This window comes from Chiloscyllium plagiosum, chromosome 11 (genome assembly GCF_004010195.1).
Source record: "Chiloscyllium plagiosum isolate BGI_BamShark_2017 chromosome 11, ASM401019v2, whole genome shotgun sequence".
NCBI classification, from domain to species: Eukaryota; Metazoa; Chordata; class Chondrichthyes; order Orectolobiformes; family Hemiscylliidae; genus Chiloscyllium; species Chiloscyllium plagiosum.
The window spans coordinates 88,261,941-88,284,082 of NC_057720.1; the positions used below are offsets into that span (position 1 = coordinate 88,261,941).

General features: G+C 42.9%; 1 protein-coding gene across 3 annotated transcripts in view; it reads right to left on the reverse strand.

Moving 5' to 3' along the window:
- The window catches only part of astn1 (astrotactin 1), a 2,190,072-nt gene that overhangs the window by 1,501,688 nt on the left and 666,242 nt on the right, over window positions 1-22,142 (reverse strand). For all 3 annotated transcript variants that reach the window (XM_043700015.1, XM_043700017.1, XM_043700018.1), the window contains one exon: window positions 8,624-9,017. In XM_043700015.1, the coding sequence (XP_043555950.1) occupies window positions 8,624-9,017 (394 nt within the window). The remainder of the gene's footprint in view (window positions 1-8,623; window positions 9,018-22,142) is intronic.

Below are 22,142 nucleotides of genomic sequence, written 5' to 3' on the forward strand. Positions count from 1 at the left end.
TTGTACATTCATGAAAGTGGTAGTAAATTGCTGGTCTATTCTATTCTAAAAATTAGCAGCTGAAGCAGATGCCAACAAGCACTCTCGTACTACATCCAAGTGATCCATCTCTGGGATGTCACAGCATTAACATGAAGGGATCACAGCAAAGCCAATCCCCCTTTATCCCCAATAATCAAAAGTCAACATTTCAGAATTTGTTATAACTAGAACATAAAATCCAATGATATAAACAGAGGGAGAAAAGAAATGTAAAGCTACAGCATTAAAATGCACTTTACTTTGAAAGAAAACATGCCTTCATTCCACTGGCTGTCACTGTGGTTTTCCTTGCATGTTGAAACACTATTTTTCCCAACATCGCCTGAGGGCCAAAAGTTCTCTGCAGATTACCAAAATGTCCATCGGTATTGGGATTGATTAATGATTCTTCACATCATCAACATTTAATTGCTTTGGTAATGGAGCATCAAATGGTCTGTTGGATTTGTTTTTGTGTGAATGTGTTCACTATGGAAATGAAATGTAATCTATTGCAGCCATGCAGTATTGTCATCAATTCTTGCCACAGGGTTCATTCAGTGTATACCCATCTTCAAAGTGTTCCAATAATACCACTGAGGAAACTTCAAAAAGCCACAACAAGACTAAAGTATTGTTTGCAACTTTCGCAATCAGGTATCCTTGCTTGGGTTACCATTTTTTTTTCAAGTTCATCGTTCATTGTTTGGTCTATATTTTCTGTTTCCTTTTATACTAAGGTGAAGTAGGTTGTTCTGAAGAAAGGTCATTGGACATGAAACATTAACTCTGTTTTCTCTACAGATGCTGCCAGACCTGTTGAGTTTTGGAACAATTTGGGTTTGGTTTCTGATTTCCAGCATTAACAGGGGTTTTCTTTTTATATAAGTAGCATGTGCACTGCTAGTATTCTTCGTTAAGCTATTTCATACCGTGTGGTATTGAATTGTGCACATCTTTGGTTTTTTTTTTTGAGTAATGACAACATCCAGCATACCTACAATATCTGTTCAATATAATCTCTTTGAAAAAAAATCCTGATTTATAAGCCAACCCCAGAAAGCTCTATTAAATGTTACTTTTAGAAATTCATTGTCAGTGACTATACCTACACTTTTCCAAATATGCTGATTGATTTCCTCTTCAGTTTCGGTCTGGGGAATTCACACTTGGTGTTTGAATGAGTAATAATCCGAACTTTAAAATATAATTTGGGAAAGTCAATGCCAGTGATGTACAATGGGCACACGAAATCAATAGGAAAATGTTCTTGGTACATTAAGGCAAACACCAGAAGTCTAGAAATTAAAATTTGTACCAATATGTACAAATTGCTCACTCAAAATTGGTATAGTCACTGACAATGAATTTCTAAAAGTAACATTTAATAGAGCTTTCTGGGGTTGGCTTATAAATCAGGATTTTTTTCAAAGAGATTATATTGAACAGATATGGAGGAGGAAAGGCTCTGAAAGATGACAGAAAGGAAGGAATATATTATATTTACATTGTGTAATTCATAACCTTCATATATCCTAAAACACTTTAAAAAAAATCAATGAAACTCTTGCAGGATTTACAGACAGCATAGGATGGTTCTTTTCCACCTCTTGACCACACAACGACAGATATGTTCCTAATAATGTGTTTTAATCCATAATTTCAGGGACTGTCAAGAGGAGACAAATGACAAGTTATCTCCTGAGTTTTTAAAAGGATAAATAAATATGTCTTACGTAATACCCAAACTTCATTCATAACTGTATCCATTCACATGTCACATACCCAGTTACACGCACTTGCACACAAAATTCCAAAAGAGGTTCTCTCCACAGATGCTGCCGGACCTGCTGAGCTTTTCCAGCAATTCCTGTTTTTGTTTCCAAAAGAGGTAACATGCATTTAGGTGTCAAAATTGTTTGCCACACTTGCTTCTCTCGAGATGAAGTCAGGCAAATGTTTCAGGCTCTGATTTGTTCTTGGTTGGCTGAAAAAATAGAGTTTACAGACTAATGAATCTGAATTCATAGCATCTTGTTGCTTGATGGTGTAATTTTGACTAAGTTCACTCCATTTGAGGTTATTGCCAAAATGCCTGACTAAAATTCTGGTTTGGTTCTTCAAGTACATTAACAGATGAAAACTGGAGAGCGAGCTCAAATTCTCGACTTTGCTGATCTGGATCTCTCTCTCTCTCTCTCTCTCACTCCTGCTGCTTCAAAAATGTGCCCGAGTAAATGGCCCTTTTTAGAAACCTGACCAGAATATCTATTTCTCGCTGCCCTCAGAAATGGTCTCTGAAGACTTGGTCATTGACACAAATTTGTGCTCAAATTTCACTCTTTCACATGTTATTTTAAGAATAAAGTTCTGACACACTCATTCTTTCAATTTTCACCTGAAGTTAAGAAGTCTAACGGATTATTGTGAACCAGTTTTTTGATTATTTGGATAAGAACAGTCATCAATCCGCAGGAAAGATGTGCTAAATTTCAGAGACGTATCATTGGTATATCACAAACACTTGCCCAACTAGGTGTTACTACTAGACTAGTCTGGTTACAGAATGAAAACTGGTTTGATACACTTGTTTTAATTCAAACTGGAATTCTTTCATTGAAACATAAACTCAGAAGGCTTCAGATTTGATTTTAACAATTAGACAGTGGATTATTACATGAAATAAAAGAAATTTAAATCATATCAATCTAATTTAGATAAAAAAAGGTCCTTGTTAGACTGAGCAAAAGCTTATTTTTTAATGTATTTATTAGATAGTGAGGTCGCTGGCCTGCCCAGTATTTATTGGCCATGCCAAATTGCCTAGAGTGTAGTTCAGAATCAATCACAATGCTGTGGGCCCGGAGTCACATACAGGCCAGACCAGGTAAGGATGGCAATTTCCTTCCTTAAAGGACATTAGTGAATCAGGTGGGGTTTTCTGACAACTGACAATAGTTATTAGACATAATTACACTCAATTCCAGACTTTTCGTAAAATTCAAATTCCACTGAGATTCAAATCCCATTCGTTACCTGGGTCTCTGGATTAGTAGTCTAGTGATAATACCATGAGCTGGAAATGTGTTGCGGGAAAAGCGCAGCAGGTCAGGCAGCATCCAGGGAACAGGAGAATCGACGTTTCGGGCATAAGCCCTTCTTCAGGAAGAAGGGCTTATGCCCGAAACGTCGATTCTCCTGTTCCCTGGATGCTGCCTAACCTGCTGCGCTTTTCCAGCAACACATTTTCAGCTCTGATCTCCAGCATCTGCAGTCCTTACTTTCTCCTGATAATACCATGAGGCCATTACCTCCCTTTAATTCGTTGTTCTAAACTAAAATCAATCCTTGTTTACTCTAAACCAAAGAGCAAACTTTCAATGTTTTCTCTCTCCTGTTGTAAAATCTCACATTATCAACAAACGTCTATAACAGTCTGATAACCATATACTGATTTAAAATATGGTTCTGGAAAGACTGACCTAGTTGTTTTGACACCTTCACAAAAGAGATCAACACCAATGTGCCACTGGTTTAAACTCCAAACTATCAAATTAATATGTTAATACAAATGAAAAAAAATCTCACACCTTTCGTCACAATTTAATCCCTTGTCCAAACATTCAGACTGGTTTCCGAGACCTTGTGCAAATCTTTCCAACCAACAGACATGGAAAAGGCCTCGCGACATCTTGACTGCATTTTGCTTTACAACTGCAGTGCTCATTCTGTAAAAACTGAAGTCCATATTTTGTGGGTGTGACATACATCTACTGCAGGGAAAAGCAACTTATTTCTACCTGACAGAGTGAACAGGGTTATACTTAAATGTCTCATCTGAAAGACAGTGCTTGCCCTGTCAAAGGTACTGTGTGGGGTCTAGATTAGAGTGGTGCTGGAAAAGCACAGCAGGTCAGGTGGCATCCCAGGAGCAGGAAAATCAACGTTTCAGGCAAAAGCCCTTCATTAGGAATGAGGCTGGGAGCCTCGGGGATGGAGAAATAATTGGGAGGGGGTTGGGTCTGGGGAGAAGGTGGTTGAGAGTGCAAAAGGTGGATAGAGGTGATAGGTTGGACAGGAGGGTAGAGTAGTTAGATGGGAAGGAAGATTGACAGGTGGAACAGGTCATGAAGACGGTGCTGAGCTGGAAGTTTGGAACTGCGGTAAGCTGGAGGGAGGGGAAATGAGGAAACTGGTGAAGTCCACATTGATGCCCTGGGGTTGAAAGGTCCTGAGGTGGAAGATGAGCTGTTCTTCCTCCAGGCGTGAGAGAGTGGTAGTGGAGGAGGCCCAGGACCTGCATGTCCTTGGCAGAGTGGGAGGGGGGTGTTGAAATGTTCGGACACGAGGCGGTGGGGTTGATTGGCGTGGGTTTCCCAGAGATGTTCTCTGAAGCATTCTGCGTCCGGCATCCAGTCTACCCAATGTAGAGGAGACTGCATCGGGAGCAACGGATACAATAAATGACATTTGTGGATGTGCAGGTGAAACATTGATGGATGTGAAAGGCTCCTTTGGGGCCTTGGATGGAGGTGAGGGGAGCCCATCTTTCGGATGGACTCCCAATCATTTCCCACCTCTTCCTCCACTACATTGATGACTGCATTGGTGCCACCTCGTGCTCTCGCAAAAAGGTGGAGCAGTTCATCAACTTCATCAACACATTCCACCCGGACCATCACTGACACCTCCCTCCCCTTCCTGGACCTCTCCATCTCAATCAACAATGACCGACTCAACATTGACATTTTTTATAAACCCACTGACTCCCACAACTACCTGGATTATACCTCTTCCCACGCTATCTCCGACAAAAATGCTTTCCCATATTCCCAATTCCTCCACCTCTGCTGCATCTGCTCCCAGGAGATCCAGTCCCACCACAGAACACACCAGATGGCCACCTTCTTTAAAGACTGCAATTTTCCCTCCCATGTGGTTGAAAATGCCCTCCAACACATCTCATCCACAGTCTGCACCTCCGACCTCAAACCACACCTTCAACTGCAACAAGGACAGAACCCTCCTGGTCCTCCCCTTCCACCCCAACAACCTTCGCACAAATCGCATCATCCGCCAACATTTCCACCGCCTACAAATGGAACCCACCACTAGGGATATTTTTCCTTCCCATTCTACCACTTTATGCAAAGACCATTCCCTCCGTGACTACCTGGTCAGGTCCACACTCCCCAACAACCAATCCTCCCTTCCTGGCATCTTCCCCTGCCACCGCAGGAATCGTAAAACTTGCGCCCTCACCTCCCCCATCACTTCTGCCCAAGGCCCCAAAGGAGCCTTCCACATCCATCAAAGTTTCACCTGCACTTCCACCCATGTCATTTATTGCATCTGTTGCTCCCGATGCGGTCTCCTCTACATTGAAGAGACTGGACCCCTTCTCACAGAACGCTTCAGAGAACATCTCTGGAATACCAGCACCAATCAACCCCACCACCCCGTGCTGAACATTTCAACTCTCCCTCCCACTCTGCCAAGGACATGCAGGTCCGAGGCCTCCTCCACCGCCATTCCCTCACCACCCGACGCCTGGAAGAAGAACGCCTCATCTTCCACCTTGGGACTCTTCAACCCCATAGCATCAATGTGGACTTCACCAGTTTCCTCATTTCCCCAGTTCCAACCTTTCAGCTCAGCACCGTCCTAATGACCTGTCCCACCTATCAGCTATACCCTCCTCTCTGACCTATCACCTTCACCCCCACCGCCATCTACCTATTGCACTTAGTCACCTTCTCCCCAGCCGCACCCTCTCCCATTTATCTATCCACCCCTGAGCGTCCTAGCCTCATTCCTGATTTTCCTGCTCCTTGGATGCCGCCAGACCTGCTGTGCTTTTCCAGCACCACTCTAACCTTGACTCTAATATCCAGCATCTGCAGTACCCATCTCTGCCTGAAGATACTGTATGGATTTGTTCATGGTGGGCTGAAGGGCCTGTGCCTATGCTATGCAATGTCAGCTCAGACAAAAGTCAGTGCTGATGTAGAGCACCAAACAAGATGATATCTCTTCAATGGACATGATCTCCCATGGTCTTCTAATTCAGAAGCAAGATGGATTATTTATAATGAAACAATTGAAATAGTATATCATACATTCACAAAATATCACATTTCATAGAATCGCTACAGTGTGGAAACAGGCCATTCGGCCCAACAAGTCCACATGGATTTTCCGAAGAGTACCCCAGCAAGATCCATTCCCCTATCCAATTACTTTACATTTCCCCCTGACTAATACACCTAACCTACACATCCATGAACACGATGGGTAATTTAGCATGGCCAATTCACCTAACCTGCACATCTTGGATTGTGGGAGGAAACTGAAGTACCCAGAGGAAACCCACATAGACACAGGGAGAATGTTCAAACTCCACACAGAGAGTTGTCCAAGGCTGGAATCGAACCTGGGTTCCTAGCACTGCGAGGCAGCAGTGCTAACCTCTGAGCCACCATGCTGCCATTTGCTCCCAGGGTTGTGAACGATCAAGTAAGCAAAGGACAATAATGAACAAATCTCTTTCTTTAAGACCATAACTATTACCAGGCACAGTGACAAAGCATGCACCTGAGGCAATATTTAAAAATTATTTCAAATGGGATGTGCGTGTCACTGGCAAGCCCAGCTCTTTTTGGTCACTTCTAAGTGCCCTGAACTGAGCAACTTGCTGAGTAATTTCATTGGGTGCTTCACAGTCAACTGAATTATTGTGGATCTGAAGTCACATAGTCCAAATAAGCAGAAGATGACAGATCACCTTCCTTCAAGGACAGTAGAAGGAACCACATTTCCTTTTACACCAGTTGACAATAGTTGTCATGGTCACCATCACAGATTCTGTATGTTGCAAATTTATGACTAAATACTAGCAAATATTCTGGTGAGGCCTCGACTGATGATCCTTAGAACATTAGCTTGACCTTCTGTATAATTATGTGAGTCGCATGACCATTATGTTACTCTCACTGTCTAGCAGAGGATGAAGAAAGGAAAAACAGCAACATAAGAATATCAGAAGTCGAAGGAGTAGGCGTTCAGTCCTCCTGCCATCCCCACCACTCAATAAGATCTTAACTGAATGATCAGCTGAGATCTGAGCAAGTGATTGAAAATGGAGAAGAAACAGAAGACACCTCATCAGAAAATCAGAGATGAGTGAGACCAAATAAAGTAAAGATATGTTTTAAAAAAAAAACGAAGAATGGCAGACAGACCAGAACAGGGGAAAAAAAAAATCAAACCTTCCTGAGTCATTATATTTAATCATGTGCCTAGATATTTACATTTTAATAAAAAGAGAATTTTGCAAGAGGTGGGATCCATAATGACTTGGCAAAATTTAAGTTGTACATATCAATGCAATGGGCAGAGTTGGGACTCATATGAATATGCTTGATAATAAAAAGAAAAGTACTGTGGATTCCAGAAATCTGAAATTGAGAGAAAAATGTTGGAGAAACTCAACAGGTCTGGGGAAATCTGCCAAGAATGAGAGAGAGTGAATGTTTTGAGTCTGTAAACACTTTTCTTCTGAAAAAAGAGTTCTGAAGAAAAGGTTTATTGGAATTAATTACTTTAAGTAAACATTAATTCGGTTTCTTCCTGCAGAATGTTCTCTCTTTAATTTTGAATATGATTGAAAAATCTATACAGTAACCGTCAATTTTATGGTTTGACCCCTGAGAATTCTGCTGTAGCTCCAGTAACATTTTACTGAAAGAAGCAGACTCACAATGTATCATGCCTTTAATGACTTTGAGAATCCTTGGGTGATTTTAAAAAGCAGAAGCATTCAATGGATGTCAGAGTTGAAGATGCCAAACAATTCTGCATTTGTCAAAAATTGGGAGTGGCTGCTTCCCTGGTCCAGGAAGTATAATAGCGGTCAGTAAGATGAGGAGAAGGTGGAGCAGCCTCCGTAGATGTAAAATGGGCCCAGTCATATTGTCTGCCACCATTTGAAACTACAGGTCGTTCTGCTGCAACGTGCGTTTCGTCAACGTGAATTGGCTACAACGAGATGGACAAATAGGGGACGCTGTTTCTCAAGTGCAAACTTTTAAAACGTGTGTTGGTTATAGCGTGATTAGATTGCCAAACCTTCAAGTGTTATTTGTATTGTGCGATTCTAATATAGCACAGTCTCACACAGCAACACGACTATCGCGCGATTGAAGAAGTGACTGCAATGCCATATTTTCTAACAGTACCGAGAGTTGGGAAACCTCAAAATGTGAGTCAGCCCCATGTGTAACTCCCCTCGAAATAATGCAAAATTTACTATTGTTTGTATTAGACAATATCAGTCTGAGGAAAAGATACATAAAAATGCTATGAATTTTGACCGACATGCATTCAAGAGTAGGAACTTATAGTTTTGAGTGAAGCGGTGCAGACAAACTTCTGAAATAAGCTGTCTAGACGAGTTCTTACATCATCACCTTTACTCATTCCTGCTGTAATGCATATACCCTGATAATGGTATCACCAAGCACTTCAGCCCAGCCTGTTTCATCAGCAAGAACAATTCACCCAGCAATCCCCATTCTCAGTAAAGCAGTACATTGGGACAGACCTGGAGTGAGATCCAGACAGGTTTTCTCATCACAACCTTGCAGAGAATCCAAGGTACGTGTCACCTGGCTGCCGAAATCCTCCCCGCCATTCATGCACTCCCTCTGCAGCTGTTGGCGAAGGTCATCAATGTCGTACTCATATCCGTCGAGTATCGGCGTCTCCCGGATACTGATGGAGCCGCTGGAGTTGTGACCCTGCAGTCGGGTGTTCCGCACGCTCTCCCGAGTCTGCCCGGCCATCAGCACCGATGGGATGTAGTGGATTTCGTTTGCTGCCTCTGCACTGGCACTTTTCTGTGGCTGTGGAACACGGCGCCGCTTGCACCATCTCCGCCGAGTATACAGAATCATCACAAGGAACAAAATTGCCAGTAGCAAGGCGATCATCCCTGCCTGGAAAAGAATGCAAGAAAACGTCATCAATCCGACAACAGTAATAAGCTTAATTCAGCAGAATACAAATCATAGATCTTGCCAAAGGTCTCTATGAGTGTTCAAAATTACAATTAGCAATGACGCTGGAGTGTGGATGATAACCCAAGTATTAGCCTATCCTCCAGCAAAATTAGTGTCTACACAGATCAACAGTGAAAGGGAATTCTGAATGTATTTAGGCAATGTCTGAATACATTTATCAGTCAAGCAACTGATCCTCAAATCCACTCATACATTCTCTGTCACAATGTTGCATCTCTGTCTCTATCAATATTCTTCTGGTTATTGTAACATGAATATTCCTGTGTTGGACCTCCGAGAAATCTGTTGAAAACAACAGACAAATGTTGCCAACTCTTACCTCATACGCTTTGGATCTTGAAACCTGTCGAATATCTTGGATCCTTCTTAATGTTTTGAACTTATTTTCCGACATTTTCAACTTATAAAAAATCCTACTTGGCTGCACTCAAAATGTTCTGCCCCTTGCAGCTCTCACACAGTTCATAAGCCTACAAACAATAGCATGAACACTGACCCACTTTTCTGATTACATAGGCTCAGGACTCTTGAGATATCACCCTGTTACATTCTAATTTTAAAGATTTGGAGATGCCGGTGTTGGACGGGGGTGTATAAAGTTAAAAATCACGCAACACCAAGTTATAGTCCAACAGATTTTAAGGACATTATTTGAGAAGGCATAAAAAAAATCCCTGCACTCTCATAGGAAGGACAATAAATACAAGTCCAGGTGAATCAATCCTTCAAAATCTTTCTATGAATCCAGGCAGAAAGGTACTTAATTAGAGACTAAAGATATAATTTTCATATTCCCTTAGTCAGTGGTAGGTAGTATGATGATGGCAGGAACAAATACATAATAGAAGTTTACAACGCTGATGGCAATCAATTGAAAAATAATTTCAGCAAAATTTGCATCATCAGAAAAGAGAAGAAAATGTCATTTGACAGACCTTAGTTCAGAATTCAAATGGATATATAATGCAAATATAACACAAGTGGTGCTCGCCACGAACAAAATGCCACCAAACCAAAATGACGTCCTGTCTATAACATTAATGAATCATGTCACACTTGAATTTCAGTCCGTGTGATGCCAGCTTTGTAGACTGTATATCACAAGACTGATGAATGGTATCAAACAGCATCTTCCTTCAGCTAACACTTACAAACCTCAACAGTGTCCAACAGTTGATGTGATTCAGCAACTGGACATTTGCTAAATAATCCTGAGTGTAAGTAGTATTATGTCGACAACCAATTAAAGATTGTCACTCAGGCTCATGCCATGTCACACGTGGTGTGCAAAAAACTACATATATTAATACATGAAGGCATTTTTCTTTGCAGGCAGAAAGAACATATGCACACACTGCATTCATTTCAAATCAACAAAACAAGTGAATTTATTCTCCAATTAATTTCTCAGAGCAGGCAAGTTCCAGAGTCTTTAGTACCATTGCCAGAATGATACCAGGGCCACAGCCTTTACAGTATTCAGTGCCTCCAAATGTTTCTTGACATCACATGGAGTGAATCGATTTGGCTGTGAACTATTACCTGTGATGCTGGGGACCAAAGGAAGAGGCCAAGATGGATCATCCATTTGGCACCACTGGCTGAAGATTGTTGTGAATTCTTCGAGCCTTATCGTTTGCAATGATTCTTTGGCTCTTCCATCATTGAAGGTGGGGATATTTGTGGATCCTACTTCTCTAATAAAATGTTTAATCGTTTACCACCATTCATGACTTGATATGGCCAGACAGCAGAGCTTAGATCTGATCTGTTAATTGTGGGATTATTTTGCTGTGTCAGTCACTTGTGCTGATGGGCATGCAAGTAGTCCCGTTTGGTAGCTTCACCAGGTTGACACCTAATTTTGAATTCGGTGCTGGTGCTGCTCCTGGCATGCCCTCCTGCACTCTCTGTTGAACCAAGGTTGACGTCCTGGCTTGATGGTCATGGTTGATTTGGGTGGATATGCTGGCTCATGAGGTTACAGATTATGTTAGAGAACAACTTTGCTGCTGTTGATAGTCACAGCACATAAGTAGATTCTCAATTCCAGATATTTTATTGAATTCAAATCTGCCATGGTGGGATTTGATGCCCAGGATTGAGTTGCTAGATTTGTTTGAATTTTTTCCCATTTCACCCTGTGAAAGTGACACACAACGTGGTGGAGGTGAACCTCAATATGAAGATGGTACTTAGTCTCCACAAGAACTGTGCGGTGGTCACTTTTACAGATACTGTAAAGAACAGATGTATCTGCAGCCGGCACATTAGTAAGGATAAAGTCAAATAAGTGTTTTTCATTTTATTGGTTCCCTCAGCACCTGCAACAGATCCTGTCGAGCAGCTATATCCTTTCGGACCAGACCAGCGCAATCACTAATGGGTGGGCTCTGAAATCCTCCAGCCAGAGTACATTGTGCTTTGCAACTCTGTTTCCTCCAAGCGCTGTCCCTCATAGGAGAGCACCGATTCATCCATCAAGGGAGGACAGTAGGTGGCAGGTGGCCTCCTTGACCATGATGAACCAGAAGTCAATGTTGAGGACGCCCAGGGTAAGTCCATCCCAACTGTATACCACTGTCACAACAGCAGCTGGGTCTGTGCTGTTGATAGGACAGGACATGTGCATAGATGATGATTATGGTGTCTGAGACATTGTCTGTAAGATATGCTTCTGTGAGCATGACTATGGTTCTAGCCCCAGATGTTAGCAAGAAGGAATTTGCATTGTCGAAAGGAGCACGAACAGCCAAGTTTCTGGTATTGAGACTGGCTCTAATGCAACGAGGGGTACGTCGGCTTCCAAGAGATCAATTGTGTTAGGGGATTCTGTAGTCAGAGGTACAGACAGATGTATCTGCGGCCAGCAGAGAAAAAGCAGAATGGTGTGTTGTTTCCCTGGTGCCAGGATCAAGGATGTCTCAGAGAGGGTGCAGAATGTTCTCACGGGTGAGAGGGGCCAGCAGGAGGTCATTGTTCACATTGGAACCAATGACATTGGAAGGGAAAAGGTTGAGACTCTGAAGGAAGATTTCAGAGAGTTAGGCAGAAATTTAAAAAGGAGGTCCTCAAGGGTAGTAATATCTGGATTACACCCAGTGCTATGACCAAGTGAGGGCAGGAATAGAAGGATAGAGCAGATGAATGCATGGCTGAGGAGCTGGTGTATGGGAGAAGGACTCACATTTTTGGATAGAAGTGACCTGTACAAGAAGGACAGATTGCACCTAAATTAGAAGGGGACTAATATACTGGCAGGGAAATTTGCTAGAACTGCTTGGGAGGATTTAAATTAGTAAGGTGGGGGGTTGGGACCCAGGGAGATAGTGAGGAAAGAGATTGATCTGAGACGGGACTAATAAATTAAACTGCATTTCTTTCAATGCAAGGGTCCTAACAGGGAAGGCAGATGAACTCAGGGCATGGTTAGGAACATGGGACTGGGATATCATAGCAATTACGGAAACATGGCTCAGGGATGGGCAGGACTGGCAGCTTAATGTCCCAGGATACAAATGCTACAGGAAGGATAGAAAGGGAGGCAAGAGGGGAGGGGGGAGTGGCATTTTTGATGAGGGATAGCATTACAGCTATGCTGAGAGAGGATATTCCCGGAAATACATCCAGCGAAGTTATTTGGGTGGAACTGAGAAATAAGAAAGGGATGATCACCTTATTGGGATTGTATTATAGACCCCCCCAATAGTCAGAGGGAAATTGAGAACCAAACTTGCAAGGAGATCTCAGTTATCTGTAAGAATAATAGGGTGGTTATGGTAGGGGATTTTAACTTTCCAAACATCGACTGGGACTGCCATAATGTTAAAGGTTTAGATGGGGAGGAATTTCTTAAGTATGTTCAAGACAATTTTTTGATTCAGTATGTGGATGTACCTACTAGAGAAGGTGCAAAACCTGACCTACTCTTGGGAAATAAGGCAGGGCAGGTGATGGAGGTGTCAGTGGGGGAGCACTTTGGGGCCAGCGACCATAATTCTATTTGTTTTAAAATAGTGATGGAAAAGGATAGACCAGGTCTAAAAGTTGAAGTTCTAAGTTGGAGAAAGGCCAATTTTGACAGTATTAGGCAAGAAGATGTTTGCAGGTAAAGGGATGGCTAGAAAATGGGAAGCCTTCAGAAATGAGATAACAAGAATCCAGAGAAAGTATATTCCTGTCAGAGTGAAAACGAAGGCTGGTAGGTAAAGGGAATGCTGGATGACTAAAGAAATTGAGGGTTTGGTTAAGAAAAAGAAGGAAGCGTATGTCAGGTACAGACAGGATAGATTGACTGAATCCTTACAAGAGTATAAAGAGAGTAGGAGTATAGTTAAGAGGGAAATCAGGAGGGCACAAAAGGGGACATGAGATAGTTTTGGCAAATAGAATTAAGGAGAATCCAAAGGGGTTTTACAAATATATTAAGGACAAAAGGGTAACTAGGGAGAGAATAGGGCCCCTCAAAGATCAGAAAGACGGCCTTTGTGTGGAGCCACAGAAAATGGGGGAGATACTAAATGAATATTTTGCATCAGTATTTACTGTGGAAAAGGATATGGAAGATATAGACTGTAGGGAAATAGATGGTGACATCTTGCAAAGTGTCTAGATTACAGAGGAGGAAGTGCTGGATGTTTTGAAATGGTTAAAAGTGGATAAATCCCCAGGACCTGATCAGGTGTACCCGAGAACTCTGTGGGAAGCTAGAGAAGTGATTGCTGGGTCTCTTGCTGAGATATTTGGTATCATCGATAGTCACAGGTGAGATGCCGGAAGACTGGAGGTTGGCAACGGGGTGCCATTGTCTAAGAAGGGTGGTAAAGACAAGCCAGAGAACTATAGACTGAGGAGCCTGACCTTGGTGGAGGGCAAGTTGTTGGAGGGAATCCTGAGGGACAGGATGTACATGTATTTGGAAAGGCAAGGACTGATTCAGGATAGTCAACATGACTTTGTGCGTGGGAAATCATGTCTCACAAACTTGATTGAGCTTTTTGAAGTAACAAAGAAGATTGATGAGGGCAGAGCAGTAGATGTGATCTATACGGACTTCAGTAATGCGTTCGACAAGGTTCCCTATGGGAGACTGATTAGTAAGGTTAGATCTCATGGAATACAGGGAGAACCAGCCTTTTGGCTACAGAACTGGCTCAAAAGGTAGTAGACAGAGGGTGGTGGTGGAGGGTTGTTTTTCAGACTGGAGGCCTGTGACCAGTGGAGTGCCATAAGGATCGGTGCTGGGACCTCTACTTTTTGTCATTTACATAAATGATTTGGATGCAAGCATAAGAGGTACAGTTAGTAAGTTTGCAGAGGACACCAAAATTGGAGGTGTAGTGGACAGCAAAGAGGGTTACCTCAGATTACAACAGGATCTGGACCAGATGGGCCAATGGGCTGAGAAGTGGCAGATGGAGTTTAATTCAGATAAATGCGAGGTGCTGCATTTTGGGAAAGCAAATCTTAGCAGGACTTATACACTTAATGGTAAGGTCCTAGGAAGTGTTGCTGAACAAAGAGACCTTGGAGTGCAGGTTCATAGCTCCTTGAAAGTGGAGTTGCAGGTAGATAGGTTAGTGAACAAGGTGTTTGTTATGCTTTCTTTTATTGGTCAGAGTTTTGAGTAAAGGAGTTGGGAGATCATGTTGCAGCTGTACAGGACATTGGTTAGGCCACTGTTGGAATATTGTGCACAATTCTGGTCACCTTCCTATCGGAAAGATGCTGTGAAACTTGAAAAGGTTCAGAAAAGATTTACAAGGATGTTGCCAGGGTTGGAGGATCTGACTAGAGGGAGGCGCTGAACAGGCTGGGGCTTTTTTCCCCTGGAGCGTCGGAGGCTGAGGGGTGACCTTATAGCGGTTTACAAAATTATGAGGGGCATGGATAGCATAAATAGACAATGTCTTTTCCCTGGGGTCAGGGAGTCCAGAACTAGAGGGCATAGGTTTAGGGTGAGAGGGGAAAGATATAAAAGAGATCTAAGGGGCAACTTCTTCACACAGAGGGTGGTATGTGTACGGAATGAGCTACCAGAGGATATGGTGGAGGCTGGTACAATTGCAACATTTAAGAGGCATTTTGATGGGTATATGAATAGGAAAGGTTTGGAGCGTTATGGGCTGGGTGCTGGCAAGTGGGACTGTATTGGGTTGGGATATCTGGTCGGCACGGACGGGTTGGACCGAAGGGTCTGTTTCCATGCTGTACATCTCTATGACTGTTTCTGCCATTGCCCTTTCTAGTGCCCAGGTCGATGCCCAGGTGGTCTGTCCAGTTTTCCGTCTTTGTTGAGATTTGGTAGCAATTGATACAACTGAATGGCCATCTGAGAGATAGCTGCGAGTCAACAATAGCGTGCCTGGAGTCACATGTAGGCCAGACAAGGTAAGGATGGCAGGTTTCCTTGCCTTAAGGACTTTGGTTTCACTTTCGTAAGTAGAAATTGAACAGTACAGCACAGTACAGGCCCTTAGGTCCTTGATGCTGTGCTAACCTTTTATCCTACTCTAAGATCCAACTAACTTACATACCCTTCATTTACTTTCAACCATGAGCCTATTCAAGAGTTGATTAAATGTCCCTAATGTATCTGACTCTACTATCTTCACTGGCAGTGCATTCTACGCACCCACCACTGAGTGTGAAGAACCTACCTCTGACATCTCCCTAAACCTTCCTCTCATCACTTGAAAATTTTGCCCCCTTGTGATAGCCATTTCTGCCCTGGTAAAAAGTCTGACTATTCACTATCTATGCGTCTCATCATCTTGTACACCTCAATCTAGTTGCTTCTCACCCTTCTTCGCTCCAATGAGAAAATCCTTAGCTCCCTTGACCTTTCTTCATAAGACATACCCTCCAGGGCAGGCAGCATTCGGATGAATCTTCTCTGCATCCTCTCTAAAGCTTCTACATCCTTCCTTTAATGAGACAACCAGAACCAAACAACCAATATTGCAAGTATGGTCTAATCAGGGCTCTATAGTGCTCCAGCATAACCTCATGGCTCTTAAATTCAATCCCCCTGCTAATGAAATCCAACTCACCATATGCCTTCTTAACAACCCTATCAACTTGGGTGGCAACTTTGTGGGATCTATGGACATGGACCCCAAGATCTCGGTATTCCTCCACACGGCCACAAATGCTTCCTTTAATTCTGTATTCTGCATTCAAATGTGATCTTCCAAATGAATTATGTCACACTTTTCCAGGTTGAATTCCATCTGCCACTTTTCAGTCCAGCTCTGCATCCGGTCAATGTCCCATTGCAGCTTACATCAGCCCTACCCACCCCCATTTTTGCTGATGACACACTTACTAACCCACCCATCCACTTCCTCATCCAAGTCATTTATAAAAATCACAAAGAGCAGAGGTCCCAGAACAGATCCCTGCAGGACACCACTGGTCACCAAGCTCCAGGCTAAAGACTTTCCATCTCCTGCCACCCTCTCCAAGGGGCTAGCCAAATTTAGATCCAGACAGCCAGATTTTCCTGTATCTCCTTCCTCCTTACTTTCTAAATGAACCTCTCATGGGTTTGATAAGGTTCCTCATGTATACACATCTACTTCTCTACCTTCATTAATTTGTTTTGTCACAGCCTCAAAGAATTCAATTAGGTTTGTGAGGAATGACCTGTCCCTCTCAAAGCCATGCTGATATCTCTAATCAAACTATGGTTTTCCAAGCAATCATAAATCCTGTCTCTCAGACTCCTCTCCAATAGTTTGCCCACCACATATGCAAGACTAACTGATCTGTAATTCCCAGGATTATCCCTATTCTATTTCTTGTACAAGGGAATAACATTTGCCAACCTCCAATCATCTGGCACTACTCCAGTGGACAGTGAGGATGCAAAAATCATTGCCAAACACACTGCAATCTCTTCCCTCGCTTCCTGTAGCAACCTAGGGTATATTCCATTTGGCCCAGGGGATTTATTTAACTTTATGTATTTCAAAATTTTCAGCACATCTTCCTTCTTAACATCAACCTGTTGGAGCATATCAGCCTATTTTGCACTGTCCTCACAAACAACAAGGTCCCTTTCAGTCGTGAATACTGAAATAAAGTATTCATTAAGGAATTCCCCTATCTCCTCCAACTCCAGGCACAAGTTCCCTCCACTATCCCCGATCACCTACCCTCACTGTGGCCATCCTCTTGTCCCACACAAGTGTAGAAGGTCTTAGGATTTTCCTTAATTCTACCCACTAAAGTGTTTCTATCCCCCTTTCTAGCTCACCTGAGTTCATTCTTCAGTTCCTTCCTGGCTACCTTGTAAACCATTTAGTGCCCAGTCTGATCCTGGTCTCTTCAACCTTTAACTAAGCTTCCTTCTCCTCTTGACTAGATGCTCCACATCCCTCGTCGCCCAAGGTTCTTTCAACCTACCATGCCTCAGTGGGACAAACCTGTTCAGCACTATCAGCAAATACTTCCTGAACAAACTCCACATTTCCATTGTGCATTTTCCTGAGAACATCTGTTCCCAATGTAAGTGCCCCAGAGCATTGTCATTCTTCCCCCCACCCCCGACAGGTGAACTGGCCATGCTAAATTCCCATAGTGTTAGGTGCCTAAGTCAGAGGGAAATGGGTCTGGGTAGGCTACTCTTAGGAGTGTCGGGCCGAAGGGCCTGTTTCCACACTGTAGGAAATCTCATCTAATCCTTGCGGTCAATGCAATTGGTTGAAATGGCTAATCTGGACCAGATTGATGCTCACAGAAAGCGGTTCAATCCTTTGAAGCCTATATTTATTGCTCTGTGGACAAGACTGCAACAGTGTGGGTTGTAAATGAGGCAGAATTGGAAGGTGAATATACTTTATGTAGTTAGATTAGATTAGGTTCCTTACAGTGTGGAAACAGGCCCCTTGGCCTAACAAGTCCATGGCGACCCTCCGAAGAATAACCCACCCAGACCCATTTCCCTCTGACTAATGCACCTAACATTATGGGCAATTAACCTGCACATCTTTGGACTGTGGGAGGAAACCGGAACACCCGGAGGAAACCCACACAGACACGCGGAGGATGTGCAAACTCCATGCAGTCGCCCAAGATGGGAATCGAACCTGGGACCCTGGTGCTGTGAAGCAGCAGTGCTAACCCCTGTGCCACCCGAGTCCATAAACAATAAGAAATTGGCAAATCTTAGTTTTTTCCTAATTTATTTATCATTCCTTTTCTAATCTCCCCTCTTCACTATAATAATTGTTTGTTTCAAAAGGAAGGGGAGGTTGGATGATTACAGTTAAAAATTCAAAAGTAAAAATTCATATGGTAATCAGCTTATCTAACAATTCATTAACCTGACTGAATAATTCTTTAACCCTATCTGACCTTTCAGATGGAGATAATGAATGGTTTTCTTTGCAGAAAAGTCTTAAGCAAAAATGTAGTTTGTGAGCAGAATACCGATTACCTCACTGGTCTCTCTTGAAATAAAAAAAAACTGCTGCTATGCATATGCACAATTAATAGTCCAGTCCTTTATACAGTGAGAGCATATCTGTATTGTAGAAAGTGCAAGAAATGTTTAATTACCAAACTAGATCCCACACACAGGTAAAGATATCTTAGAGATTTCATGACCAGAATCTGTTTATAATTATTATTTTGAAACATTATTTCATTAAAAGTGATTGATGCAGCCAAAATATAGCTGTGGATATAAAGAGAGAAACTGACAGTCAGAGAGAGACTTGCAGAGAAAGACAAAAAGAAAAAGACAGATGGTACCTGACACCTAAAAAGTCAAAAAACTATCACACTATGCTTTGATCACTTGTGACTACAAAAATAATGAAGGATGAATGATACCCTCAACAGCAAGCCAGGCCCTTTAGATTATGCACTACCTTTCAACCCTACTGGAGTGGACTAGTGGGACTGAATGCTCTTGTCTGTACCAGTCTGAGTTTGAGTAGTAGAGTGCTGTGAAGGTCACTGTCAAAGAATTTCCTTGAATTATCATGCAATCATGATCCCAAACTGAACTTCTGACCAATAGGCTTTCCTTCACAAAGATTACTGATTTCCACAGTGCAACTTTGGTTGGAGTCATCATTGCCTCAGGACTGCTGCAGCTGGTAAACCTTCCCTCCTTACCTTTCTCAACCTGCCTGCAATCTTTCACCACACCATTCATCTTCAATACCTCTTCAATGTTCTCTGGTTGGTGAGGCTGCTCTTGCACTGTTCTATTTGAATCTCTAATGGTAGCCAAAAAAAAAATCACTTGCAAGAAGCCCTCTTACTATTCCCAGATTGTTGTTTTTATTTTCCCCCTCAAGCATCTAGCCTTGTCCTCCTCTTATTTCATATCTACATACTGATCCAAATGTACAGCATTTTCACACAGATGCTGATAACACTGCTCCACTACTGCTAAATTTACATCATAGAATCCCCACAGTGTGGAAAGAGGCCATTAACCCATCAAGTCCACACCAACCCAGAGGAGCATTCCACCCTGACCCACCTCCCCAACCCTATTCCTCTAACCCTGAATTTACCATGGCTAATCCACATAACCTCCACATCCTTTGACTATGGCTATACTAAATTGTCCCAATCCACCCTAACCTAACATCTAATTCCATATAAAATAGAAATTTCCTGGAGTTAAACATTGGTGGACTGAAGTCATTGCTTCCAATTGCCTTCAGAATTCCTTTGTCTCAATTTCAGAATATTGCCAGGGAGATGGAAGGAGCCAGCAGACAGTCTGTTTGCAACATTTGTGTCTCACGTGATTCTGAGGGGAACTTTTGATATTATTTTGCCTCGTCCATAAGACCACTTATTTCTAAGTCTGTAAAGTCACCAGCTTTGCCTGTCAGTTCATTCTGCTGCTGAAACCGGGTTTCATGACCATATTACCACTAAACTTTATTATCCCACTGTACTCCGGTTAGTCTACCACATTCTGAATAAGAGCCGGAGATGTTTCGGGCATAAGCCCTTCTTCGGGCTTATGCCCGAAACGTCGATTCTCCTGTTCCCTGGATGCTGCCTGACCTGCTGCGCTTTTCCAGCAACACATCTCCGGCTCTGATCTCCAGCATCTGCAGACCTCACTTTCTCCACATTCTGAATAATCCATCCCTGCTCTTATGTCCTGTCCAGTAATTTCCAGTCATTTCAACTGATGCCTAGGCTGTTCAAAGTTGCTAAAGCAAACCTCAGTATTAGCTTGAGATCTCTGAAATAACTGCACAGAGATCAGTATCTCATCACCAAGTCAACCTTTATTTACACATGCAGAGTACATAGACTCAGACCAGCTAGCTCAGCTATTCCCTGAAGGGTGGAGATTCTCTGAATCTGTTTATTTTATCCCTACAGTACTACTGCACAGCAATCATGCTTCTATAATCACACATGGTTGTGTGTGTACAGACTCAGTTTTAAAAAAATACTATTGTGCAAGAACTTTATCCTGTACTAATCTCCTGGTTTTGTTTTATTACAGTCAATAAACCATTTCCTCAAAGTCTCACTGTTTGTTGAAAGTAATGCAGACCAAGGAAACCTAACCTTGGCCACCTATGTGTTTCCAGTAATGTCACCAATTGTAGGAAACACCTGGAAATTCAAAGGGCATCGCGATGCCTGGAGAAGCAGGAATTGAGGATTACAGAAATATTAGCCCAGTTCTTAGCTCACTGCACATCCCTGATATCTTTCCCCTTTCATGCTTGGGCCCAAAATCTCTGGAGTTCCCTCCCTCAGCCTCGGTCTTTCTCTCCTCCATTAAAACACTCTTGAGAACTCACCTCTTGAAGCCTTTTTAGGCCCCCTGCCCTCATATCAGCTTCTGAGGCAATTTCCTGTTCACTTATAATATTTTATTAAACAAATTACAAAACAGTTAACTTTTCTGTAAACATTTACAGCTGTATGCAACAGCAATTTTACAAGGGAGAGGAGCAGCAAAGCCAGGCCCCAAACACTACCATTCAACCAGTTTACAGGGAGACGAGGACAAACCTCAAATCCCAGTTTCACATATAAAAGACAGTGACAATGACAATGACATTTGTATATAAAAGGACAGTCCAGTTATATTAAAAAAATGCAGACAATACAGACCCAGCAAGCCCCTGCCCCTCCCACCTTCTGACCATCTAAGGCAGCCTGCCCTTACCACCTTCCGGCATCACTCATCACCCTCAGCACCTTTCGACCACCTCTAGGGCAGCCCACCCCGATCACCCCTTCTCAGGACGACAGCGTTCAGAACAGCCTACCCACCCTTGGGCTTTCAGGACAGCCTACCAACCTTCAGGTTCACAGGATGGCCTACCCACCCTCTGGCTCTTAGGGTGACAGCTTTCAGGATGACCCATGAGCCTCCCAGCTCATAGTAAGACCTGCCAGACCCAGGCAACAAGACAGTGCAGGTGATAGACCCAAACAACACAAAACAGTTAATTACGTAAAAACAGAGTCCTTTCTGGTCCACAGCCCAAATCTATAGAATCTTCAAAATAGAGAGAGTCCATTCCCAGGAATGGAGTCTACTCCAGTTTTCAAGGTGCATTGTCCAAAATGGAGTGCACTCCAAACTGCAGAGTCCACTCCTGAAGGCAGCAAATGCACACCACAGCACAGGTGTTCAGTCTCCGTAGCATCCTGGCCCAGCCTTGGAAAACCAGGCCCACTCACAGGAACAGTATATTGTTCGGATGCAGTTAACTCACAGGGGTTTGGTCCACTCCCAAAGGAGAGGTCTTCTCCCAAACTCCAGGATACAGCAAGTGCTCTCCTCCCAGCACACACACAGGTGTTCAATTTTCAGAGGCCCAGTCCCAGGGCTAGGCCTCCCCACAGGAACAGCTTCTCTGGTCAAGTGTATGTATTCCATAAGTGCTCAGTCCAAACACCAAAAAGAGTGAAGACAAAAAAAGCACAAAGAAAACTAGAGTCCAAGGGCAAAGCCCTATCACAAAATTAACATTTCTCTTTTTACTTTAAGAAAAGAAAGAGTAACACACAGGCTGTAACCAGCCAGTGAAA